The 25,152-nt window shown below is 48.0% G+C and overlaps 1 protein-coding gene across 1 annotated transcript in view; it reads right to left on the reverse strand.

The window, feature by feature from the left end:
• Positions 1-1,286: 1,286 nt before the first annotated feature.
• Positions 1,287-25,152, reverse strand: part of MCM3AP (minichromosome maintenance complex component 3 associated protein) — a 619,735-nt gene continuing 595,869 nt past the window's right edge. The window contains exon 29 of the mRNA XM_069225490.1: positions 1,287-1,916. Coding sequence (XP_069081591.1) covers positions 1,773-1,916 — 144 coding nt within the window. The 3' untranslated portion in view covers positions 1,287-1,772. The remainder of the gene's footprint in view (positions 1,917-25,152) is intronic.

The raw sequence follows: 25,152 nt of genomic DNA on the forward strand, positions 1-25,152 counted from the left end.
TGTAGACTGCTGCCATTACCTAGCTCCTTAATTAGCTGAACCTTATTTTTTCAATTTCAGGCACTGCAGACTCACAGATTTTTGAAGTCCCCTCATTCAACATTATCAGGCTACCGAGAAACCCATCTACCCATTTCAGCCATGAAGATTTGAAGCACTCCAGCTTCTCTTTCTTTGCCCAATGTGCAAGGATTAACTTCTATGATAAAGAGTTTAAGATTCCAACAAAGAACAAGTGTTAACAGTTCATTTGAATGTTGATCCTTAAGCAAAAATAACATGCACACCTGGTGGCTGTCTTTCCTGTGGCAATTCAGACTACACTTAAATAAGCTAATCTGCATCACTGTTGTAAGAAATGGCATCGAAAAGACACAAAGGAAACAATCTCCCAAACATTCTCCTCAAAGTCTGTTGAAAGATTTTCACAAGTGTCCTTCCCGAAAGAAGATGCTAGGAAAACATATAACTATGAAATCATGGACTTGAATGTCTCAGTAGTTCAGCAATATATTTTCGAAACCCTTTGAGGAAACAAAATAAAATAAAAACGGAGGTGACATATTAGGGCATGGTGGGCTTAGAGCCGACGTCATGATGGGTCACACAGAATCACCTACGGCTGACAGCCAAAGAAGAACTTTAATTTTATACAAATACTTCAAGACCCTAAAACTATTAGATGGCGGAATATACACAGTATGTGAATCTAGAATAGGTTAATTCTGCAAGGTCAGCAGAGTTTTCATGGCAATGCAGATTTTGTCATCATGGATGCAGTGGCCTCATGAGAGTTCTGAAATGTCTTGAAAGCACCCTAAGGCAGCAGAACTAGCTACTGCCAAGGAGTTGGTCTCCACCGTCCCCATGGCTAAATCTCCAGACATTCAAGGACCAAGACTTGCTTTTATGACACCTTCCATGCAATTGAGGACGCAACTGCTATGGCAGTTTCTAATCTAATTGTTCATATTTTTGCTCACTCCACACTCTCGGTGGTCAGTACCCCTCATCGCCAACTATGTTTATTGACAGACTTGTAGACATTTATACTTTGAGTGCTAGCAGTGCACAATTGGACCTATTAAATGCAGGAGTGAATCTCAAACTGTGAGCAGCAGCACAAATCTGAGGTATTCAAAAGTACTCATGAATTTTGCTCCTTAATTGAGCCTGTTGTGCCAAACTTTTTCAGCACTTATTCCAATCCCACTGCATTGCGAACATGTTTCATCTCCTACCGCCAGCTTCTACCAGGAGGAAAGAATTATGAGAGGTGCTCCAAATCAAAATTAGTACAAACATTTAATATCAATAAAAAGAGTACACCTCATTAAACTGAATAACACATGCCCTTCTAACTGTGTGATCTTGGTGTAGCTAGAAGATCATATGGTAAGAAGTCAGTAATTCCCTCTGTACACAGAGGTTATACATATATTCTCTAATAAACACAATCTCCACTGAGTCCGTTTTCCAACAGTCGGAAAGAAGCAATGTAACCAGTGCGCCGAAGAGTAAATTTCAACATTCACCAAACAAAAAATGGCTTTGTGGCTAAAAACAGTTTTCTCCCCTTTCCTCCAAGCTCCGCTATTTCCTGTATTAGTGAAGTACCAAGCTTGATGCATCACATCATCAAAAAACTGACTCAAAACAAACTGTCCTTCGCAAAGATACTCTTTACTGCATCCCAGAGTTGTATGCTAATAATTTCCTGTACAAGAGATACTGTTACTCTGGTTCCTGATCTCTGCACAGATGTGGCCTATTCAGTTGTCCAGAACGTCTATCAACGTTGAAAGATGGAGGTCACACGCCTTATCCTGCTCTCTGCTGCTCCGGATGAGGTTTCTGAGCTTCTCCAGTCGCTCGGACAGGGATCCTGTCCGTTCCTTTGGGCTCCCAATGTGGTCCTGAAAAAATGGAGATCATATTTAAGAAAGTACTAGTAGGGGGCATGAAAAATGATAGAGAAACAATGGGTAAGGGACAGATCTATGGGAGGAGGAGCTGAATGATGGATAAGGGAAAACGAGATGCAGGGGAGCAAAAATGTAAGGGGGAAGTGACGGGTGGTGGGAAGGGACAGTGGAAATGAAGACTGGAGAATATATGGAGGGCAAATGTGGAAGAAGTTACAGGTATCTGATGGGAAGATGGAAGTGAAGTAAAAACCGGAGAGGTAGCTATGTTACTGATTTGATGTCAAAGACAACAGAAACAATCCAATGGCAGAAGAGGTTATTTACAGTTTGGATGAACCACAAAGTGGTTAGTGGGTAGGAATGGATGTTAAATGATAGTTAAAAGACAATGCGGTACAGAACAGACAATTTACATCTAAACATATTTTCAGTGTGAGGTGCTGTGAAGATGGGTGGCTACACAAAGGCATATAGATTATTCTCCGGCATCCTATTGACAAAGATAAATGTAAAGGATGCTCTTTAAGTGGATTCAAGAAGACGGAACATATATCTGCTGGGTACAAGTTCCAATGGATACGTCTATGTAGGTTAGATTTTAAAAAACCCTGAGGCTTCACAAGAGGGATTGAGGATTACAAGACATGAAGATTGCAGAACAGCACATATCTAGTAAGGATGTTATATAGGTAGTTGGGAAGAACACTTGAAAACTGGAACTACACGTTTGAAGAGACCGCTTTCTTTGGTGGACTGCCAAACAACAAGGTCTCAGTAGAAAGATATATGGAACATATAAGGAGATTACAGATTACATTTGTGTGACAAACTTAAGTGCTTATTTAGATGACCTAAATAAATAAAGAGGGGTACCCACTAATAGAACATTTCTGTAGAACAGTCAGCTCTAAACTAGTGCAGAAATCAACATTTTAAATGTGTAAGAAGGAATGTTAGGGTTGATATTGCAAGTATTCAATAATTGATGTCTGGCAGCAGTGACTGTGGTGGTCATGATGGATTTCATGCACATGGTCGGACTGAAATGAAGCCAAGGTTTCTGGCTGATGGGGTTAGATTTATAGTGTACCGGGGATAATCATACTGATTGGAAGAGAGGTGGGAGCAAATTATGTTGGGAAATGAATAATGTCAGTCTTAAATGAGTTTGAAATCACTGCATGGACTAGCATCCAGTATCACGATGACAATTCATCCATCTTTGTTTGGAGTTGCGGTGGAAAAGTAGGAAAAAAACAATATTTGAATGTGTGAGAAACTTGGTTGTTAGCTGTGTAGGAAAAGTACTTTTTACATACACACTACTAGATACTACACAACAAATTACAAATATGTACAATAGATAGCTAGAAATCACTTTTGTGACACCCTCCTCTCATACTGTGCCCCTAATGAGTTCTGAACCCCACCAGCACAATAACCCCCCCACCGTTTTGGGCATTCTTCAAAGATTTTTTTGTCCTCTTAACATATTTCCAGTTTGTGATGGAAACCAGTGTGAAACCCATGGGTGATCCAGAAAAGCTTTAGATTTCTGAAAAGTAGACAATTCCAGATTCAGCAACAGTCATTTGTGTAGATCCCTCAAGGTTTTCCCAAAGAAACTAACTGCTGAAACTAAGAAATACTCGTAATGAGTAGGAAAAAAACGGCCATTTGTGACGTTTTCATCTGTAACTTTTTATCACAATGGGCAAATTACAAAAGTGATACACCATTACGTCCACTAGGCACATCTGGGTGCAGTGATGTATAGGGTTTGTAGGTTTTCCAAGAACAAGGTACCAGAGAGTCAACAACTGAGCTGCACCGTACAATCGTTTTTCATTGTGTAAAAGGTATAGACAAATTCATATGGTAAAATATGTAGAGTGAAAAATAGGTATTTAGGAAACCTATGTATTTCTGAAATAGGCACCAGAGATCGACTTTAGGAGCAGTAGTTATTTGTACATCTCTGAATGTTTGGGTACCAGTACTAGCATATGATTTAGGGAGTATTTTTCAAAAAGTCTTACTTCTTGCATACTGGAAGGCACAAATGTAGTGCAATTCAATTGGTAATAAATATTCTATTCTATGCTCCCACATGTCTTCTGAGAAACATGGTATCTTACTTGTGCAGGTAAATGTAGTGCCCGTGACAAGAAAAGGGCCAAAACATAACATGGATACATCACATATTTCCACTCAAAATGTCTGTCTTTTTGCAAAGTGAGCAGCTTTGGATTTTGGGTCCTAGCTTAGCCAGCACCTAAGGAAACCTAGCAAAACTGTACATGTTTGAAAACTAGACACCTTGTGGAATCCAAGATGGGGTGACTTGCGTGGATCCCGTGAGTTTTTTTTTCTTACCCACCATGACCTGGAAACCTCAAACTTTGCCTGAAATCACACATTTTGCTTACATTTCTGCGATGGAAACTTCCGGAATCCACACAATTCCTATCACCCAGCATTGCCCCACCGGTGCTGATGATAATGCCAAGGCCCCACAACAGGAATTAAGGACCATGGGAGCTCTGCGTGGGGGACTCCTAGTGACCATGGTTGGATCTGTTCCTGTCACCGGCACTGGGCCCACCTCCCCGCACAAGTGCCGCAGCATTTTTATCGAAACAAGTGGGACAATGATGGGTGGCAGGAATGGACAAGTTACTCACCTTTGGTAACGCCTTATCCAGCAGAGACACTATCTAGTTGCAGATTCCGTACCTTAGAATGTCCCTCAGACGTCAGTCTTGATGTGAAGATTTTTCTCAAGCAGTACCCTTGCGCACTGTTAGGTGCTTCAATAAGCTCTGCGTGGGTCATCAGCGTCATCCACGCCAGATAAGACATCACGTGTCCTATATAGGCATCACCCCGGCGCGCTGTCAGTTTCTTTTCACTGCTTTCCACACCAGAAGCGCACAGCCATGAAGAACAATGACCACTGGTGCATCAAAACTAGGGCCCTAAAAGGGGAGACCATGTACCTAGAAATCAGTTCGCAGAACGGCGCGGATGGGTGGGTCGTTAAGGAATCTGCAACTAGATACTGTCTCTACCAGATTAGGTGTTACCAAAGGTAAGTAACTTGTTCATCTGATAGAGACATCTAGGTGCAGATTCCTTACCTTAGAATAGATACCCAAGCAATACCATCCCTGCAGGTGGGTCTTCGAACTAAGTTCATACGAGAAAGTCATGCAGGACAGAACAGGCAAGTGACTGTCTCTACGGACGTGACAGTCCAGGCAGTAGTGTTTGGTAAACGTGTGCAAATGCCCATGTTGCTGCATGACAGATATCCAGGACTGGAGCTCTGCGTGCTAATGAAGTGGTAGCAGCTTTAGCTTTGATAGAATGAGCAGACAAACCCTTAGGGAGTTGCTTCTTAGCTAGTGCATAGCACATTTTAATGCAGAGTACGACCAATCTGGAGCTGGTTCTCTTCCGCACTGCCCAACCTTTCTTCGCACCCACATAACCAACAAAGAATTGATCATCCACCAAGAACTCTTTGGCGTGATCAGGGTAGAAGGCCAACGCTCTTTTTGTGTCCATGCAGTGGAGTCTCTCCTCTTCCTTAGATGGATGTGGGGGTGCGTAAAAAGTAGACAAGGAGATGGACTGGCCTACATGGAAGGGCGTGCCCACTTTCCGCAGAAAAGAGGCCAGAGTGCGAAGCACCACTTTGTCAGGATAGATGGAAAAGTAGGGCGGCTTAGATTACAATGCCTGCAGCTCAATGACACTGCTGGCAGATGTCATGGCCACAAGGAAGTCTGTTTTCAATGTGAGGAGCCTGAGAGGACAATTATGGAGAGAGGCTCGAAAGGAATGCACATTAGAAAAGTCAAAAACAAATTCAAGTCCCATTGGGGCATAATTATTGGAGTTGGAGGAAACATAGGAGTATGGCCTTTAAGGAACCTATTTACAACAGACGATTTAAACAAAGAAGGTCATCAGGCAACCACAAGGAAGCAGACAAATAACATTTGAGAGTGCTCATAGGAGAGCCCTGCTGGGCCAACAAAAGTCTAAACAAGAGAACCTCAAATAGAGGGGCAGAAAGGGGTCAACAGACTGGTCTGTGCACCATGCCACAAATTTCTTCCGACAGGCGGATATCGTTTTGGTGGAGGGACGCCTGGCTCCTAAGATTACATTACAGACTTTGGGCGGAAGGTCAAAAGCTGTCAACTGCCACCACTCAACCTCCACATAAGAAGGTGGAGACTGGACAGGTTTGGTGGCAAACCCTGCCCTGCTCATGTGATAGAAGGTCCTCCCCGAAGGGGCAGTCTGATGGAGGATTAAAAGCCATGCTCAAGAGCTTGGGATACCAGACTCTTCGTGCCCAGTTCGGAGCCACAAGGATTACTAGGGCCCTGTCATTCTTGATCTTCTTGAGAACTCTGAGTAGAAGTGGTATAGGCCGAAAGGCGTACTGGAGGCCTGAGTTACACTCGAGACGAAAAGCGTGTCCGAGCGACTGCTGCCTTGGAAACTCCAACACGCAATACTGCTGACATTTCGCGTTCTCTGCGGAGGCGAACAGATCTAACCAAGACTCCTCCACTGCTGAAAGAGGCCTTCTGCCACCTCCGGATGGAGACGCCATTCGTGATCGACTAAGCATTGGTGGCTGAGTTTGTCTGCTCTGAGAATCAGAGAGCCCACCAGAGGTTGAACCACCAGGGAAATTCACTGCTGTTCCAGCCACGTCCAGAGGCGCAGAGCCTCCTGACAAAGGGTCCACAACCCCACCCTGCCCTGCTTGTTGCAGTACCACATGGCGGTGGTGTCCATGAAATTCCACTACCTTCCCTTTTAGAGAGGGAACAAATGCTTTCAGTGCTAGTCTGAGCACTTGGAGCTCCAGCAGGTTGATGCGGAGACCGGACTTCACTGGAAATCAGATGCCTCTGATATCCACATCTCCATGTGTCTGACCCATCCCAGGAGTGACTGGAGAAGGAAGAGTGATCTGTATCTGACCCAAACATGGTTTGTTAGCCGCTACTGCAGATCTCGCTAAGTTCCCTCTGAGATCTGGATCATATCGGGGAGAGTTCCCTGATGCTGCGCCCACTGGAACTTCAGGTTCCACTGCAGAGTCTGGCATGTGTCACCAGAGGGATGCAGGAGGCCATGAGGTCCAGCAGCCTCAGTCATTCTCACCGAAATCCAGGATAGAGACTGAAATATCAGTTTCATAGCCTGAATATCCTGGACTCGCCGCTCGGGAGGATAAGCCCGAAACTGCACGGTGTCCAGAACAGCTCTGATGACAGGATGCGTCTTTAGAGGGAGTTAGGTGTGACTATGGAATGTTTATAGTGAACCCCAGCGAATGCAGGAGGTCCGCTATATTCTGGAGGTGGGAGACGACAGCCCGGGGCGAGCCCGCCTTCAACAGCCAGTTGTCGATAGGAGACGACTGAAACCCTGATCTGCACAGATGACCTGCAACCGCCGCCATCACCTTGGTGAACACCAGAGGGGTGTTGGTAAGGCTAAAGTGAAGCAAAGTGAACTGAAAATGCTCATGGCCTACCCTGAACTACAAGTAATGTCTGTGGGCAGGCAGGACAGCAACATGTAAATAAGCATCTTGCAAGTCCAACACTTCTATCCAGTCTCCTGGGTCCACAGCAGGTAGAACCAGAGCCAAAGTGATCATTCTGAACTCCTTTTTGAGGAAGAGATTGTGGGACCAGAGGTCTGAAATAGTGCGGAGGCCCTTGTCCTTTCTGGGCACCAGAAAGTAGAGGGAATAACAACCACAAACTACTTCTGGCACAGGGACCCTCTCTATGGCTCCCTTGACCAAAAGAGGTGCAACCCCCTCAGGAAGAAGTGCCAAGTGATCCTTCGTCATCCAATCCTAGGATGGTGGCATGGATGAAGGGATAACCTTGAAGGGGAGGGAGTAGCCTCTCTGGACTATTAGCAAAACCCACCTGTCTGAATTGATGGACTGTAAGTGGAGCAACTGGTCCCTGGTGGGGAATCGTCACACTAGGAAGGTGTGGAGGCAGCTCCAGGGGTAGGAGGCGGGGTGGTGGACTGACAAGATCACTGGCTCCCTGATCCACGAGGATGGTGGATCCCACGGCCATGAGAGGCTGGATAGCATGTGCAGCACTGTGGCTGGAGGGAAACGTACCTGGCAAGGTGTCCCTTCGGTAGCCACAAAAAGGGTGAAAAGCAGAATGAGGGGGACAAGGCGCCGCAGTGAGGCCCAAGTACCTGGCTGTAGCACGAGAATCCTTGAAATGCTCGAGCGCCGAGTCTGCTTTCTCTCCTAAGAAAGAGGTGGCATCAAAGGGCATGTCCATAACATTGGCTTGGACATCCCCCGAAAAGCCAGATGACCTCAACCAGGTGTTGCCACTGTTGATTAAATGGCTTTGCCTAGTGAGTCGGTCCTGTCCAGTCCCATTTGGATCATGAACATTGCTGCGTCTCTCCCATCAGTAACTGCTTGGGAGAGAATGGCCCAGGCCTCCTCCGGGACCAGTGGCAGCAACAACTGTATCCCACAGCGTATGGGAGTAACGTCCCAAAAGGCATGCAGTGTTCACAGACCGCAATGCCAGGCTGGTGGAAGAAAACATCTACTTCCCAAGTTTGTCCAGCCTCTTGATTCCCTATCTGGAGGTGCGGAAGGGAACGAGCCCTGGAAAGTGGAGGCTTGGATAACCAATCTCTCGGGGTGAAGTGTTGCGTTAGGAACACCAGGTCGCCCGGTGTAGGGCAATGGTGTCATGCAGAAGTCCTGAAAGGCATGCAGTGTTCACGGATCGCAATGCCAGGCTGGTGGTAGAAAACATCTACTTCCCAGGTTTGTCCAGCCTCTTGATTCCCTATCCGGAGGTGCGGAAGGGAACACGCCCTGGAAAGTGGAGGCTTGGATAGCCAAGCTCTCAGGGGTGGGAGGGTGTTGCGTTAGGAACCCTGGGTCGCCCGATGCAGGGAAATGGTGTTGTGCTAAAGTCCTGTTCACAGGAGCACCTGTGCTGGGTTTGGATCAGATACCCAGCAGGATATCAGTAAGAGCTTCATTAAAGGGCAATATGGGTTAGAGGTTGAAGCCTCGGGCTGAAGCACCTCTGTCAGGAGGTTAGTCCTGCCTGCCACCAAAGGCAGCTTGAGGCCCAGGACCTCGGCCGCTCTTCGCAACACCATTGAGTAGGACGCTTCCCACCTCCGTAGCCAACGGTAAGGGGAGAAAGCATGCCAGTGTCTGGAGAAGTATCCAGACTACTGGCTTCACCCAGGTCCATATGCCAGTCCATAGTGTCTGGGAGCCGGTATTTGAAAGGGTCCTGTTACCCCTCCCACTCCTCACTGTACCCCAAACTATAATAACGAAGGTCAGAATCCGACATAGGGGGCAAGGCCCCTGTCAGCGTCTGAGTCTGTGTCACACGACGTTGATCCGCTCCGTGTCTGGGTCGGCAATGAGAATGGGGTCAAAGCCGTCCGGGGGCACAGACTGTGCTGGGAGCATCAGCGTCAGAACCGGCAGTGGGGAAGGTTGAGGTGGACCGACCAATGCGGGTTCAGATCCAGTAACGGATCCATAGGTGTCCCCCTGGGGCCGAAGTTGCTGGTGCAGAAACCTAAGGGGCCCCTTCAGACGCTGCAGGGCCTGAAGGTGCTCCAGCGGAGTCAGACTGCTCAAAAATGAGGTGCAGGGCCTTCTAAAGCTCTCAGAGTTGGGCACAGATTGTTGCTTCTGCTCCCAGAAACTCAAGGAGACATAGAGCTGACCCCGATGCAGGCTTCGTGGATGGCGGCCTAGAGCAAAGACCCTCCTGATCCCTCATCCCATCAGTAGATGGACGGGGTGAAGCTGAAGAACGTTTGTTCTTCTTTGACTTCTTCTTATGTCTAGACTTACCTGATCATCTGAGGACTTGGAGTGGGCCGACGATGAAGGGGGCTCCGCAACCAATCCTTGGATACCTCTCGACCAAGATCGGGATTTACGCGGAGCCAACCCATTACTTTATTAGAAAAATATTGCTGCCACACAGTGGGCTTTCTGCCCAAGAGGAGACAGAGCAGGGGTAATTATCCCATCTGCCCACAGGGGCCAGAAAAATATTGTTGCCACACAGTGGCCTTTCTGCCCCGAGGAGGCAGAGCAGGGGTAATTACCCCATCTGCCCACAGGAGGGAGCAGAAAGATTGTTTCCCTATTTTTATGCGACTCGGGGCATGGCCACGCCCATGCTGGGCATCCCCCAACCCTACAATAAAAATAAAAAAGTAATCCCAGTGTCTAATGGGCTTTCTGCCCCACCGCAGGGGGTGGGTAGGTGGGGCGGGGGGGTGAGGGGAATCAGTACAACTGGGATAGTTACATTTTCAGGGAGGAGCACAAGCCCTTGCTCAAGGAGCTGCTCCCCCTGATGTCTAATGGGTGGATCCCTGCTTGGGGATTGCACTCCAGCGATGATCCCCAAGCACGGATCCACTAGGGAAAGGTATCACTGGAAAACAGACATTCTCCCCTTTTTAAGGATACTTCTCCTGTGTGCTTCAAAGCTTGGGGGGGATGAGCTATGCCCCCTAGCACCGAAGCAGTGAAAGTGAAATGAGCAGATCGGATCATTTCATTTTCTCTGAAATGACGTCAGTTTGCTACTACGCATGCAGATAGTCATTTCAGAGAACAAAATAAAAGCTCCTCCCAGCTGTCCTCAGTATACCAGGGTCAGTGTGGAGGACGGTTTGGAGCTGTCCTCTGCACCTATCGGGTTAAATAGTCTTTGCTTTCTCAACATCAACATTTTAAATAAAGCATCTAAATACAAAACAGGTCTCAGGGTCCATCCTTGAGTATATTTAGAATGGCATTGCAGTCAAAGGACCAACCACAAGGTGTTCCTACACTCCTCAGCCCAAAATTAAAAGCTACAGCTATGGGACTGCTTAAAGCCAGTGAAAAGCCAGTGAAAACCACTTGCAGGGTCAGAGATTCAGTCCCTGGGGAGAGGTATGGCTACTTTTCTAAAACATTCATGGGAGGTTGCTGCACCTCCAGCAGTCCCCAAACATGACTTGTTGGTGGTGCCTCTACTCTTCCTGGGGTCATTGGAAGACTATGCAAATTATCAGTCCCTTGCAGGGCATTATGGGCACTCCATATCAGAGCCTTAAATATTTTATTAGAATGTTTCTTTCTGTGTGGCCTTGTGCTGCAAGGCAATAACTGTTATTCTTTTGTTATGGGCATCTCTGTTCCACCCGGACACCCATGGGCAGTAATTGTTGTTGGAGGCCATAGGGAGAGACCAAAGTGCCCTACCAGATCTCCGTGTGTAGCCCCCATCCTCTGGGGCAGCATGGGAGCTGGCAACATCTTTCTCTGCTCCCACCAGCAGAGCATCCTTTCTTCTTGACTCCTGGGTATGGAGGGGGAAAGGCACACTACCCTGCTGGTGAGGAGTGCGGACAAGGGAACATGTGGCTTCAACATCCCTAGTTTACTTCTTGAATTGCCTTGGGGCATGCGGTTCCGAGAACATTCCTGCTTGCATAGGGCCCTGGGGATGAGGTCCACGGGGACAAAAGATGGCTCTGGGAGTCGCCCCACACACTTAACCTCCCCATCAATTGTAAAAAAAAATAAAAAATTAAAGATGTGCTGACCGCCAGGGGCTTGAGTGCTCTTCCGAATAAATTTTTAAAAATATGGCAGAGCACTGTGCTATGTGCTCTCAGTTCATCCCACTGACGGGGGCGCAGGGAAGAGTTTTAACTGTCATTTTCTCTAGCCCCATCAAGCCAATATCAACAAATATGGATTTGTTCTGCCCCTGGTGGCCAGTCCTAGCGATCAGGAACATTTCCTTCAGGTATCCTAGTCTCTAAAGGTGCCTTTTATTGGAGATGAGTAGCTGAGGGCTACCACAGCCTGACATGTCCTCTGCTTGGTTCCTGGTGTGAACGTTCTAGAAGCAAGGCACCACTGACCAATCCTAGGATGCCATATCATCGTTGTCCCAACCCTCATGTTCAGCATTCTGGGACAAAACAATATGGCAACTTCATATTGTCTGTGGAAAGAGCTCTCCTGAGAGCCTCAGCTCCACCCCCTAATGACACAGCTGCCTGGCACCCTTCCTACCAAAAGTTCAAAGGCGAGCCCCGCCGGTCTTGGCTCCAGAGGTCTGCTCGCTTCCTTTGTTGCAGCAGGCATGGGCTGTCTTAGTACAGGTGCAGTGTGACAAGCTAATTAACAGACGCAGATTTTGGCGCCATCCCTTCCTTTCCCAGGAACTGGGATAAGCACTGTTAATTATTCTATTGTGTGGGGAGGACTTTGATCCCTCTGCTGAGAACGAGAGTAATTAACTTGGCCCTGTAGAGGTGGCAAAGGGCTGAAAATCTCCCAGGTAAATCTTACAGAACCGGGGGTCAAAAGGACTGCCTCAAGGTACAGTTGGTCTAAGCAGTGTCTATGCTGTGTTTTATACATTTCTCTGAATACCATTAAATAATTACAGTATTCCTTTTAGGGTAAAGAATGTGAACAGTTGTCCTGGAGTCATAAATAAGGTCCTGTAACCATTTCTGGTGGGCCTTGACTTTGCGTGGACACAGCGAGGGCGTGGGAGGTGGGAGACGACAGCCCGGGGCGAGCCCGCCTTCAACAGCCAGTTGTCGATAGGAGACGACTGAAACCCTGATCTGCACAGATGACCTGCAACCGCCGCCATCACCTTGGTGAACACCAGAGGGGTGTTGGTAAGGCTAAAGTGAAGCAAAGTGAACTGAAAATGCTCATGGCCTACCCTGAACTACAAGTAATGTCTGTGGGCAGGCAGGACAGCAACATGTAAATAAGCATCTTGCAAGTCCAACACTTCTATCCAGTCTCCTGGGTCCACAGCAGGTAGAACCAGAGCCAAAGTGATCATTCTGAACTCCTTTTTGAGGAAGAGATTGTGGGACCAGAGGTCTGAAATAGTGCGGAGGCCCTTGTCCTTTCTGGGCACCAGAAAGTAGAGGGAATAACAACCACAAACTACTTCTGGCACAGGGACCCTCTCTATGGCTCCCTTGACCAAAAGAGGTGCAACCCCCTCAGGAAGAAGTGCCAAGTGATCCTTCGTCATCCAATCCTAGGATGGTGGCATGGATGAAGGGATAACCTTGAAGGGGAGGGAGTAGCCTCTCTGGACTATTAGCAAAACCCACCTGTCTGAATTGATGGACTGTAAGTGGAGCAACTGGTCCCTGGTGGGGAATCGTCACACTAGGAAGGTGTGGAGGCAGCTCCAGGGGTAGGAGGCGGGGTGGTGGACTGACAAGATCACTGGCTCCCTGATCCACGAGGATGGTGGATCCCACGGCCATGAGAGGCTGGATAGCATGTGCAGCACTGTGGCTGGAGGGAAACGTACCTGGCAAGGTGTCCCTTCGGTAGCCACAAAAAGGGTGAAAAGCAGAATGAGGGGGACAAGGCGCCGCAGTGAGGCCCAAGTACCTGGCTGTAGCACGAGAATCCTTGAAATGCTCGAGCGCCGAGTCTGCTTTCTCTCCTAAGAAAGAGGTGGCATCAAAGGGCATGTCCATAACATTGGCTTGGACATCCCCCGAAAAGCCAGATGACCTCAACCAGGTGTTGCCACTGTTGATTAAATGGCTTTGCCTAGTGAGTCGGTCCTGTCCAGTCCCATTTGGATCATGAACATTGCTGCGTCTCTCCCATCAGTAACTGCTTGGGAGAGAATGGCCCAGGCCTCCTCCGGGACCAGTGGCAGCAACAACTGTATCCCACAGCGTATGGGAGTAACGTCCCAAAAGGCATGCAGTGTTCACAGACCGCAATGCCAGGCTGGTGGAAGAAAACATCTACTTCCCAAGTTTGTCCAGCCTCTTGATTCCCTATCTGGAGGTGCGGAAGGGAACGAGCCCTGGAAAGTGGAGGCTTGGATAACCAATCTCTCGGGGTGAAGTGTTGCGTTAGGAACACCAGGTCGCCCGGTGTAGGGCAATGGTGTCATGCAGAAGTCCTGAAAGGCATGCAGTGTTCACGGATCGCAATGCCAGGCTGGTGGTAGAAAACATCTACTTCCCAGGTTTGTCCAGCCTCTTGATTCCCTATCCGGAGGTGCGGAAGGGAACACGCCCTGGAAAGTGGAGGCTTGGATAGCCAAGCTCTCAGGGGTGGGAGGGTGTTGCGTTAGGAACCCTGGGTCGCCCGATGCAGGGAAATGGTGTTGTGCTAAAGTCCTGTTCACAGGAGCACCTGTGCTGGGTTTGGATCAGATACCCAGCAGGATATCAGTAAGAGCTTCATTAAAGGGCAATATGGGTTAGAGGTTGAAGCCTCGGGCTGAAGCACCTCTGTCAGGAGGTTAGTCCTGCCTGCCACCAAAGGCAGCTTGAGGCCCAGGACCTCGGCCGCTCTTCGCAACACCATTGAGTAGGACGCTTCCCACCTCCGTAGCCAACGGTAAGGGGAGAAAGCATGCCAGTGTCTGGAGAAGTATCCAGACTACTGGCTTCACCCAGGTCCATATGCCAGTCCATAGTGTCTGGGAGCCGGTATTTGAAAGGGTCCCGTTACCCCTCCCACTCCTCACTGTACCCCAAACTATAATAACGAAGGTCAGAATCCGACATAGGGGGCAAGGCCCCTGTCAGCGTCTGAGTCTGTGTCACACGACGTTGATCCGCTCCGTGTCTGGGTCGGCAATGAGAATGGGGTCAAAGCCGTCCGGGGGCACAGACTGTGCTGGGAGCATCAGCGTCAGAACCGGCAGTGGGGAAGGTTGAGGTGGACCGACCAATGCGGGTTCAGATCCAGTAACGGATCCATAGGTGTCCCCCTGGGGCCGAAGTTGCTGGTGCAGAAACCTAAGGGGCCCCTTCAGACGCTGCAGGGCCTGAAGGTGCTCCAGCGGAGTCAGACTGCTCAAAAATGAGGTGCAGGGCCTTCTAAAGCTCTCAGAGTTGGGCACAGATTGTTGCTTCTGCTCCCAGAAACTCAAGGAGACATAGAGCTGACCCCGATGCAGGCTTCGTGGATGGCGGCCTAGAGCAAAGACCCTCCTGATCCCTCATCCCATCAGTAGATGGACGGGGTGAAGCTGAAGAACGTTTGTTCTTCTTTGACTTCTTCTTATGTCTAGACTTACCTGATCATCTGAGGACTTGGAGTGGGCCGACGATGAAGGGGGCTCCGCAACCAATCCTTGGATACCTCTCGACCAAGATCGGGATTTACGCGGAGCCAACCCATTACTTTATTAGAAAAATATTGCTGCCACACAGTGGGCTTTCTGCCCAAGAGGAGACAGAGCAGGGGTAATTATCCCATCTGCCCACAGGGGCCAGAAAAATATTGTTGCCACACAGTGGCCTTTCTGCCCCGAGGAGGCAGAGCAGGGGTAATTACCCCATCTGCCCACAGGAGGGAGCAGAAAGATTGTTTCCCTATTTTTATGCGACTCGGGGCATGGCCACGCCCATGCTGGGCATCCCCCAACCCTACAATAAAAATAAAAAAGTAATCCCAGTGTCTAATGGGCTTTCTGCCCCACCGCAGGGGGTGGGTAGGTGGGGCGGGGGGGGTGAGGGGAATCAGTACAACTGGGATAGTTACATTTTCAGGGAGGAGCACAAGCCCTTGCTCAAGGAGCTGCTCCCCCTGATGTCTAATGGGTGGATCCCTGCTTGGGGATTGCACTCCAGCGATGATCCCCAAGCACGGATCCACTAGGGAAAGGTATCACTGGAAAACAGACATTCTCCCCTTTTTAAGGATACTTCTCCTGTGTGCTTCAAAGCTTGGGGGGGATGAGCTATGCCCCCTAGCACCGAAGCAGTGAAAGTGAAATGAGCAGATCGGATCATTTCATTTTCTCTGAAATGACGTCAGTTTGCTACTACGCATGCAGATAGTCATTTCAGAGAACAAAATAAAAGCTCCTCCCAGCTGTCCTCAGTATACCAGGGTCAGTGTGGAGGACGGTTTGGAGCTGTCCTCTGCACCTATCGGGTTAAATAGTCTTTGCTTTCTCAACATCAACATTTTAAATAAAGCATCTAAATACAAAACAGGTCTCAGGGTCCATCCTTGAGTATATTTAGAATGGCATTGCAGTCAAAGGACCAACCACAAGGTGTTCCTACACTCCTCAGCCCAAAATTAAAAGCTACAGCTATGGGACTGCTTAAAGCCAGTGAAAAGCCAGTGAAAACCTCTTGCAGGGTCAGAGATTCAGTCCCTGGGGAGAGGTATGGCTACTTTTCTAAAACATTCATGGGAGGTTGCTGCACCTCCAGCAGTCCCCAAACATGACTTGTTGGTGGTGCCTCTACTCTTCCTGGGGTCATTGGAAGACTATGCAAATTATCAGTCCCTTGCAGGGCATTATGGGCACTCCATATCAGAGCCTTAAATATTTTATTAGAATGTTTCTTTCTGTGTGGCCTTGTGCTGCAAGGCAATAACTGTTATTCTTTTGTTATGGGCATCTCTGTTCCACCCGGACACCCATGGGCAGTAATTGTTGTTGGGGGCCATAGGGAGAGACCAAAGTGCCCTACCAGATCTCCGTGTGTAGCCCCCATCCTCTGGGGCAGCATGGGAGCTGGCAACATCTTTCTCTGCTCCCACCAGCAGAGCATCCTTTCTTCTTGACTCCTGGGTATGGAGGGGGAAAGGCACACTACCCTGCTGGTGAGGAGTGCGGACAAGGGAACATGTGGCTTCAACATCCCTAGTTTACTTCTTGAATTGCCTTGGGGCATGCGGTTCCGAGAACATTCCTGCTTGCATAGGGCCCTGGGGATGAGGTCCACGGGGACAAAAGATGGCTCTGGGAGTCGCCCCACACACTTAACCTCCCCATCAATTGTAAAAAAAAATAAAAAATTAAAGATGTGCTGACCGCCAGGGGCTTGAGTGCTCTTCCGAATAAATTTTTAAAAATATGGCAGAGCACTGTGCTATGTGCTCTCAGTTCATCCCACTGACGGGGGCGCAGGGAAGAGTTTTAACTGTCATTTTCTCTAGCCCCATCAAGCCAATATCAACAAATATGGATTTGTTCTGCCCCTGGTGGCCAGTCCTAGCGATCAGGAACATTTCCTTCAGGTATCCTACTCTCTAAAGGTGCCTTTTATTGGAGATGAGTAGCTGAGGGCTACCACAGCCTGACATGTCCTCTGCTTGGTTCCTGGTGTGAACGTTCTAGAAGCAAGGCACCACTGACCAATCCTAGGATGCCATATCATCGTTGTCCCAACCCTCATGTTCAGCATTCTGGGACAAAACAATATGGCAACTTCATATTGTCTGTGGAAAGAGCTCTCCTGAGAGCCTCAGCTCCACCCCCTAATGACACAGCTGCCTGGCACCCTTCCTACCAAAAGTTCAAAGGCGAGCCCCGCCGGTCTTGGCTCCAGAGGTCTGCTCGCTTCCTTTGTTGCAGCAGGCATGGGCTGTCTTAGTACAGGTGCAGTGTGACAAGCTAATTAACAGACGCAGATTTTGGCGCCATCCCTTCCTTTCCCAGGAACTGGGATAAGCACTGTTAATTATTCTATTGTGTGGGGAGGACTTTGATCCCTCTGCTGAGAACGAGAGTAATTAACTTGGCCCTGTAGAGGTGGCAAAGGGCTGAAAATCTCCCAGGTAAATCTTACAGAACCGGGGGTCAAAAGGACTGCCTCAAGGTACAGTTGGTCTAAGCAGTGTCTATGCTGTGTTTTATACATTTCTCTGAATACCATTAAATAATTACAGTATTCCTTTTAGGGTAAAGAATGTGAACAGTTGTCCTGGAGTCATAAATAAGGTCCTGTAACCATTTCTGGTGGGCCTTGACTTTGCGTGGACACAGCGAGGGCCAGTGGATAATGTGTCCAGATGTCCAGCCTAAGGGGCACATGATTGTGGTGTGTTACTCTGTGCAGTGTGCTCTGATTGAGTGTTTCTAACTACATGCGGCATCTGACTTTATGAAGTTTAGGAATGCACACATCCCACTGGCCATGTATGCTTGATTGGACCAATCTCCTGGGACCACTGTCATGTAGCTGCACCAATCTGTGGGACCGATCTTGAGTTTCCTATTTACACGTTGGTTTGCCGGCTATGTACTGGCCCACCTGTGACTTGTTAGTCAGTAACCTCAGGCCTAGACCTCAGAGCCTATCTGACCACGTACTGTGGAGTCTGGATTGATGGTGAGTTCATGATGGGTGAATCTGCTAAAAGGGATGCAATTTCTTTGTTAGAGATGGCTGTATCATTGTACAAATCAACTTTTTCAGTATTAACACTGGACCCCCGTAGGCTTAAGTAGCTTGAAATGATACTTTAGGGCAGATTTTCCTATAACGTGTACATGGTGGAAGCACCACATAGTGTAAGCAGTGCAGACATACACAAATGCCCACTCACATTATAAGGTCTACCTAGGCCAGTACCAATTTCTGAAAAATCCCTTCTGTGACAGGATACCTCTGCGCAAATACTGGGCTGTGTAAGACGGAAGCCTCCCATACACAGCCAGCACGTGCACACATGTTCACGTGTAACCAGCCCATAGCCTCTTACCCTAGCTGTGCAGCACATGCCTTTTCTTAAGAGGTTGACACTGGCAGTTAGTACGCTCAGTCCGATTACCATGAATTACTCAGATAATTACTCAGGTAATTATACTCCCTCACAGTAAAGTCCAAAAAGTGTGTAGTCAAAATCGAAAAATCTTGGGGTACTAGATGGGCTGAGCCCATTCATACAGGGTGTTATCCCTGTACATTCGGGACCAGCTCCTGCCAAACTCTCTAATGGTCACTACCGCATGTAAGAGGGCTAACTCTCAAGCTACAGGCGATACCACTCCACCTGAAAAAGAAGTAAGTGGATAGATCCTGCAGGTAAGGGGGTAGCTGCACCATCTGCCAACCATTGGCATACTGCTAATTCTATTGATTTGCTCTCAAGATATGACCACACTCACTGGGAAGAGATGGAGGAGCTCATTCAACGTCTCCCAGAGAAGCTTGGCAAAATGGGCTATGAGACCATCTCTGAGGGAAAGCAGATGCTAAGGACACTGCTGCTAGGGGGGGTCAACTCCAGTATCCTTCTGCGCAGGAGTGCCTGGCTCCGTATCTCCAGGTTCAAACCCAAAATTACTCAAGCTGCCGTTCAATGGCCAACATCTGTTCAGACTGCAGGTTGACCAGATGTTGGAAAAAATAAAGAAAGAGACAGTGAAAGCGATGGGTGCCTTACAGATGGCTCCTTTTGCTGCCTGCCCTTCTGTGGAGGCTCAAAGACCAACTGTCCTGAGGCCTCCTCCTCATTCCAATGTGCAAAGGCCCAAAATCCCTCTCCTGGAGGCTTCTTTAGGGGGTCCTTCAGAGACAAGAACTCAAAAGGCAGTGGTAACTTTGGCCCCCCCAAGGGAGCTGCTGGCACAACCACTAAGCCGTGACTTTCTCCTCCCACCACCCCCCCCCCCCAATCATATATCATCTGTCGAGGGCAGGGAGCCTTCAAAGGCTCTTTCTTGCCTGGCGGAACATCACCTCTAACCAATGGGTGTTGGATATTATCTAACATGTTTATTGTCTGGAGCTCACTTCCACATCTCCCACCATTCTACCTTGCAAACACAATCACCCTAGAACAATAAAAGCTACTTCAGGAACAGGACCAAGTGCTCCTTCTCAAAGGGGCCATAGAAGCTGTCCCCCACCACCAGGGCACAGGAGAATACTTTTGGTACTTTCTCATTCCCAAAAAAGACAGTTCCCTTCAACTCATCCTGCACCACACACCCCTAAACAAATATATTCTTGCAGAACGCTGCCACATGGTCACTCTTCAGAATGTCATCCCGTTGCTAAAACAAGGTGACTTTATGGCAGCTCTCGACCTGAAGGACACTTATTTCCACATACCAATCCACCTGGCACATCACCAGTATCTCAGGTTTGTAGTCAACGGAAAGCATTACCAGTTCAACATGGCTCCTCTTCAGGGTCACTACTGCACCCTGGGTGTTCACCAAGTGCTTTGTGGTAATGGCTGTTCATCTGAATGTGTTCATGTATTACTCAATCTGGACGACTGGCTCACCCATCAAAACCGCTGGGAACACACTCAGCTCACAATAAACCTCCTTCACCAACTAGGGTTTACCATCAATGCTACGAAATCCCACCTCCAACCTCTCCAGATACAGCCCTATCTGGGAACAATCCTCAACTCTGAAGTTGGCATGGCTTATCCAAATGCTGCCAGAATACAATACTTCCAGGCACTAATCTGTCTTTTTTAACCAGGCCACCTAGTCATGGTCAGGCCAGTCAAACGCCTCCTCGGCATGACACCCTCCTGTCTTGCCATAGTGCCCCATGGCAGGTTACAAATCCATTTGTTGCATGACTGCTTGGTGCACCAGTGGTCCCAAGCGAAGGGGGTGTGGAGTGGTGGGGGTGGGGTAATGGGACGATCTAATGTTCACTAGATGCCGCACTTGTTGCTCTCTGAAGTGGCAGAACAAAAAAAAAATTGTTGCAGCAGCAGCCTTATCTCAACCAAGTTCTGCACAGGACCATTGTGACGGACACCTCCCTTACAGGATGTGACTGCCCAAGGCCAGAGGGGACCCAGACACCAGGGTCTCCACATCAATTATCTGGAACTACTAGCTGTTCATCTTGCATTGAAAAGCCTTCCTTCTCCAACTGGTTAGCAAAGTAGTCCTCATCAAGATGGACAATATGACAGCTGTGAGTTACCTTCAAAAGCAAAGAGGCACCAGATCTACCCAGCTCTCTCACCTAGCCCAGAGAATTTGGAAGTAGGCTCTCCAAAACAAGAATACGCCAAATGGCCAAGCTTCACCTACAGGTTCCCACTCCCATAATCAAGGGGTAATGCACTATAGGTGAGTTAGTCGGGATATTTGCCTGCTCTTTTCCTCCTCTCGCACTACTTCCATTTGTGGTTCAGAGACTTCAGCAGCGCCTCTCACCCTTATACTGGTGGCTCCCACCAGGGAACGTTAACCATGGTTCACCACCACCGTCCTCAAGCTCTCACTGGATCCACACAAGAGGATCCCCAACAGGCCAGATCTTCTATCCCAGAACCATGGAAAAATCAGGCATCCAGACCCCAGGTCGCTCAATCGGCAATTTGGCTCCTGAAGCCCTAGAATTTGGGTACCTTAATCTTCCACCCGAATGCATTAGCATTCTTAAAGAAACACGCAGGCCTACTACTCATGCCTTTTATGCTGCCAACTGGAAAAGATTTATCTGCTATTGCCATTCAAAACACACTGACCCTATGTAAGTCGAAATGCAAGATATTGTCTGCTACCTACTCCACTTGGGGACACAAAAGGAGGATGGACAGAGTGCTGAAACTTTTCAAACACTCACCCCAGTCACAGATCTGGGTTATATCCATTGTTCTTTTGCTCACCATGCTACCCCAGTTTGGACCCAGCCATATGCAAATCAGTCTTGACCCTGCTCTCCATTGGAACAGTCCAGCTCGAACTGTCAAGCCAGGTCCTCCCTGGACCAGAAACAAGCATCCTGGGACTGGTTTCAGGGTATCACCCCTCATCAGCCAGACTAGCTTGAATCCAGTGGCACAGTGAGCAACGGAACCACATCTGGTTTAGCTTTCACATCCATATAACTACACCTAGCTGTTGTAGCCACCGACCTGCACAACAGTCAACGCATTTCCCTCTACAGAATTACAGTCATTAAAGCTTTTATAGAGGGCCTCGAAAGGGTCATTCCTCCTCGGGTCCCACCAGCCCAGTCATAGAACCTCGACATTCTACTGATAAAACGCGAGGCACTCCGTTCGAACCCCTCCGCTCTTGTCTCTCCTAGTTTCTCTCTTAGAGGTAATATTTCTGGTCACCAACACTTCACTCAAGCATGTCAGTGAGCTTCGGGCACTAACCTTAGAAGAACCTTTCTTCCAGATTCACAGGGATAGGGGTGTCCTACGCACAACCCCAGATTTCTCCTTAAGTTGGTTTCACAGGTCCAACTCAACCAATCCAATTAACTTCCAGCTTTTTTCCCTCAACCGAACTCCGTTGCAGAACGAGCTCTCCATACTTTGGATGTTAAATGAGCTCTCATAGTTCCATAGTGACAGATCTAAACCCTTTAGGAAAAAGCAACTACTCTTTGTTGCTTTCTCCAAACCCCACAAAGGGAAAGCCTTATCCAAATCAGACATTACAAGATGGATTGTGAAATGCATCCAGACATGCTATGCTAAAGCTAAAGCTAAAGCTCAAAGGAACTTGTCCATTTCCTTCTAGAGCCCACTTCACTCTGAAAAAAAGAGCCTCTCTGGCCTTCTTGGGAAACATCTCTATAGCTGACATCTGTAAAGCACCTACCTGGTCCACACCACATACTTCTGTGTGGGTGTGCTAAGCTGCCAACAAACCAATGTTGGCCAGGAAGCTCTCCAAACACTTTTTTAATGAACTGCCACTTCCATAGGCTAGCCACCACTTTGAAGGAGGACTGCTGTACAGTCTATGCACAGCATGTGTATCTACAGCCACACCTGCCTCAAACGGAAAATGTTACCCAGTAAACATCTGTTCATGGCATATTGTGCCCCCACCCTCCTCCCAGTAAGCCTGTGGCTGTTGTAGTCATCTGCCTATCTCATTGTCTGCCTTCATTGAATGGACATCTCTATTAACTTTGCTTTACATTCAAGCCTCACCCACTGTGCGGGAAAAAAAATTAACAATGGAGTTGATGACCATGCACATTACTAACAAGAGAAGGAGTCACAGTACCTCGTGACTCCAAAGACTTCTATGAAGAAAAACAACTTGCACACATCCGGGCCCAAAGGTAGGTGGCAGGAATATGCACAGCATGTGAATCCACAGCACTACATGCCACACGCAGATGCTTACTGGATAAGTAACATTTTCCGTTTGGAGATTGAGGCTGTTCTACATTCACACGCTGCACATTATTCCACCATTCAGTGGATGGGACCAGAACTGTACCTTGTTTCCAAACTTTTAGCTTTGGGCATCAACCACAGGCAGAGTCATAACTCATTATGATGCCGATCATAAGCCTGCAATCACTATCAACATCAGACTGAATGTATATGTACAGTGCAAAAACCTAAGTAGAAACCTTATTAATTCAGGAACCTAAGACCATCCTTCAAAACATGGAGGTGGGATCAGTGAGGAATCTACAGGTAGCAGGAGCATACATAAGAAAGATCATTACCAAAGGTTAGTAACTTTTTTTTAGATGAATACTTTTACCTGCAGATTCCCCACTTTTTGAATAACTACCATAACATTTCCCTCTCCAAGATACTGGGTCTGAAGGAGTGGTCAGACAATGAATTCCTGCTGCACAGAATGAACAAATTGGCCATTCCTTCTTACATCCATATCCAAGCAATAGTGCTTTGCAAAAGTATGAAGGGAAGTCCATGTTGCAGCAAGATAAATGTCTGCCACTCAAACACCCCCTGACTAGTGCAGATACTGAAGACTTTGTTCTGGTGGCGTGAGCACAGATTCACTCTGGTGGTTCCTTCTTAGCAAGGGCATACAGCAGATTTAGACGCAGAGTATAATGCAACATGACAAGGTGCATTTCTGAACCGCCTTGCCCCTTTTATTGCCTACATAACAAACAAAGAGCTGGTCATCAGAATTGATCTCCTTCATTCAGCTGATTATTAACTAACTTCTTTACAAGGATTAAGCCAATGTAGCCTCACCTCTGCCTCAATGGGATGAGTTGGAAGGAAAAGAGTGGAAAGAGTAATGGTTTGCCCAGCTGGAAAGTGATCTCCACCTTTGGCAGGAGGAGCTTTAGTTATTAAAACCAGTTAGTCCTGGTGAAAGCAGATGAAGGGTGTGTGGACATCAGTGCTTAATTTGTGCTTGTTGTTTCCAGTACTGAGCACCAGCACTTATTTTTCAGGGCCGGCACTTAATTTTCTGCCTCAAGCATTTACTGCGAGCAAAATACACATATCGGAAAGACGGAGGAAGACAAAAACGAAAAAGCGTCACAAAGGGAGAAAGTAGAAAGCTGCAAGAGTGAGCTGAAGGGGAAGGGGAAGGGGGTGGCTTTAAATGAATTAGAGGGACCCGAGATGGCTTCTGGATTACGCTGCCTCAGTATTCCGTGTCCGGACATTTAATTGCAGCAGCCGTGTGTTCAGGAGGAGGGCTTTGGGCACCGGTACGTTTTTATTTACAAATTAAGCACTCGTGGACACAGTGGTTGCAGCTTACCGACGAGAAGTTGCTTAAATAATGGTCACAAGGAAAACAGTTTCAAGGTAAAAAACAACTGACAATTGTGTAAGGCTTCAAATGGACTCCCAGTTAAAAAAAAGTCAAGACCAAACTCACACCCCACTGAGGCATGACAAAGAGTGTAGGAGGAAACATATGAAAACACCCTTCAAAAACCTTTCAACAGTCAGGCGACTACAACTAGGATGCTTGGTCAGGAAGACAAATGAAAGCAGAGAGGACAGGCAATATAACATTTAAACAGAGACTACTGCACAACCTTGATAGGCTGAAGAAAGGGAAAGCACATCAGAAAGGTGTGCCTTTAGTGGTTCTACATTTTGCTCTGCATACCATGCCACAAAACAGTTCCACAATACTGAGTAGACTGACTTTATGGAGAGATGACAGCCTGACAATATAATGTCGACCACCTCCTGTAGCAGATGAAAGGAGCTCAGGTGTCCCAGCTTAATCGCCAGGTACTGGAGGCTCTAGAAGATGGGGTGCAGAAGCTGGTCCCTCCACCTGGGAGAGAAGACCCGCCAAGTGTTATTTGGAGCATAGGACATAAGGAAAGTCACAAGAGATCTTCATATCTCACCTTTCTCAGCCTGACCAGGGCAAACAGAGTGAAGTGGGCCTGTCTTCGTGCAGATTCCTCAATGTCTGAGGAATTAAGGGCAGCGGGTAAAATGCACAGTGAATCAGAAAACCGCAAAGCATCCCTTAAGCCGCCCTGCAATTGAAGTTGGAAGCCACAGAACTGTAGGCGGTGCAAATTCTCAAGAGTGGCGAAGAGGTTCAATGGGAGGGAGGTGTTACAGGGTGAAGATGTGCCAACATCTGGACACAGCCACCGCAAAGACAGGCCAGGAAGG

Source organism: Pleurodeles waltl, chromosome 3_1 (assembly GCF_031143425.1).
Source record: "Pleurodeles waltl isolate 20211129_DDA chromosome 3_1, aPleWal1.hap1.20221129, whole genome shotgun sequence".
NCBI classification, from domain to species: domain Eukaryota; kingdom Metazoa; phylum Chordata; class Amphibia; order Caudata; family Salamandridae; genus Pleurodeles; species Pleurodeles waltl.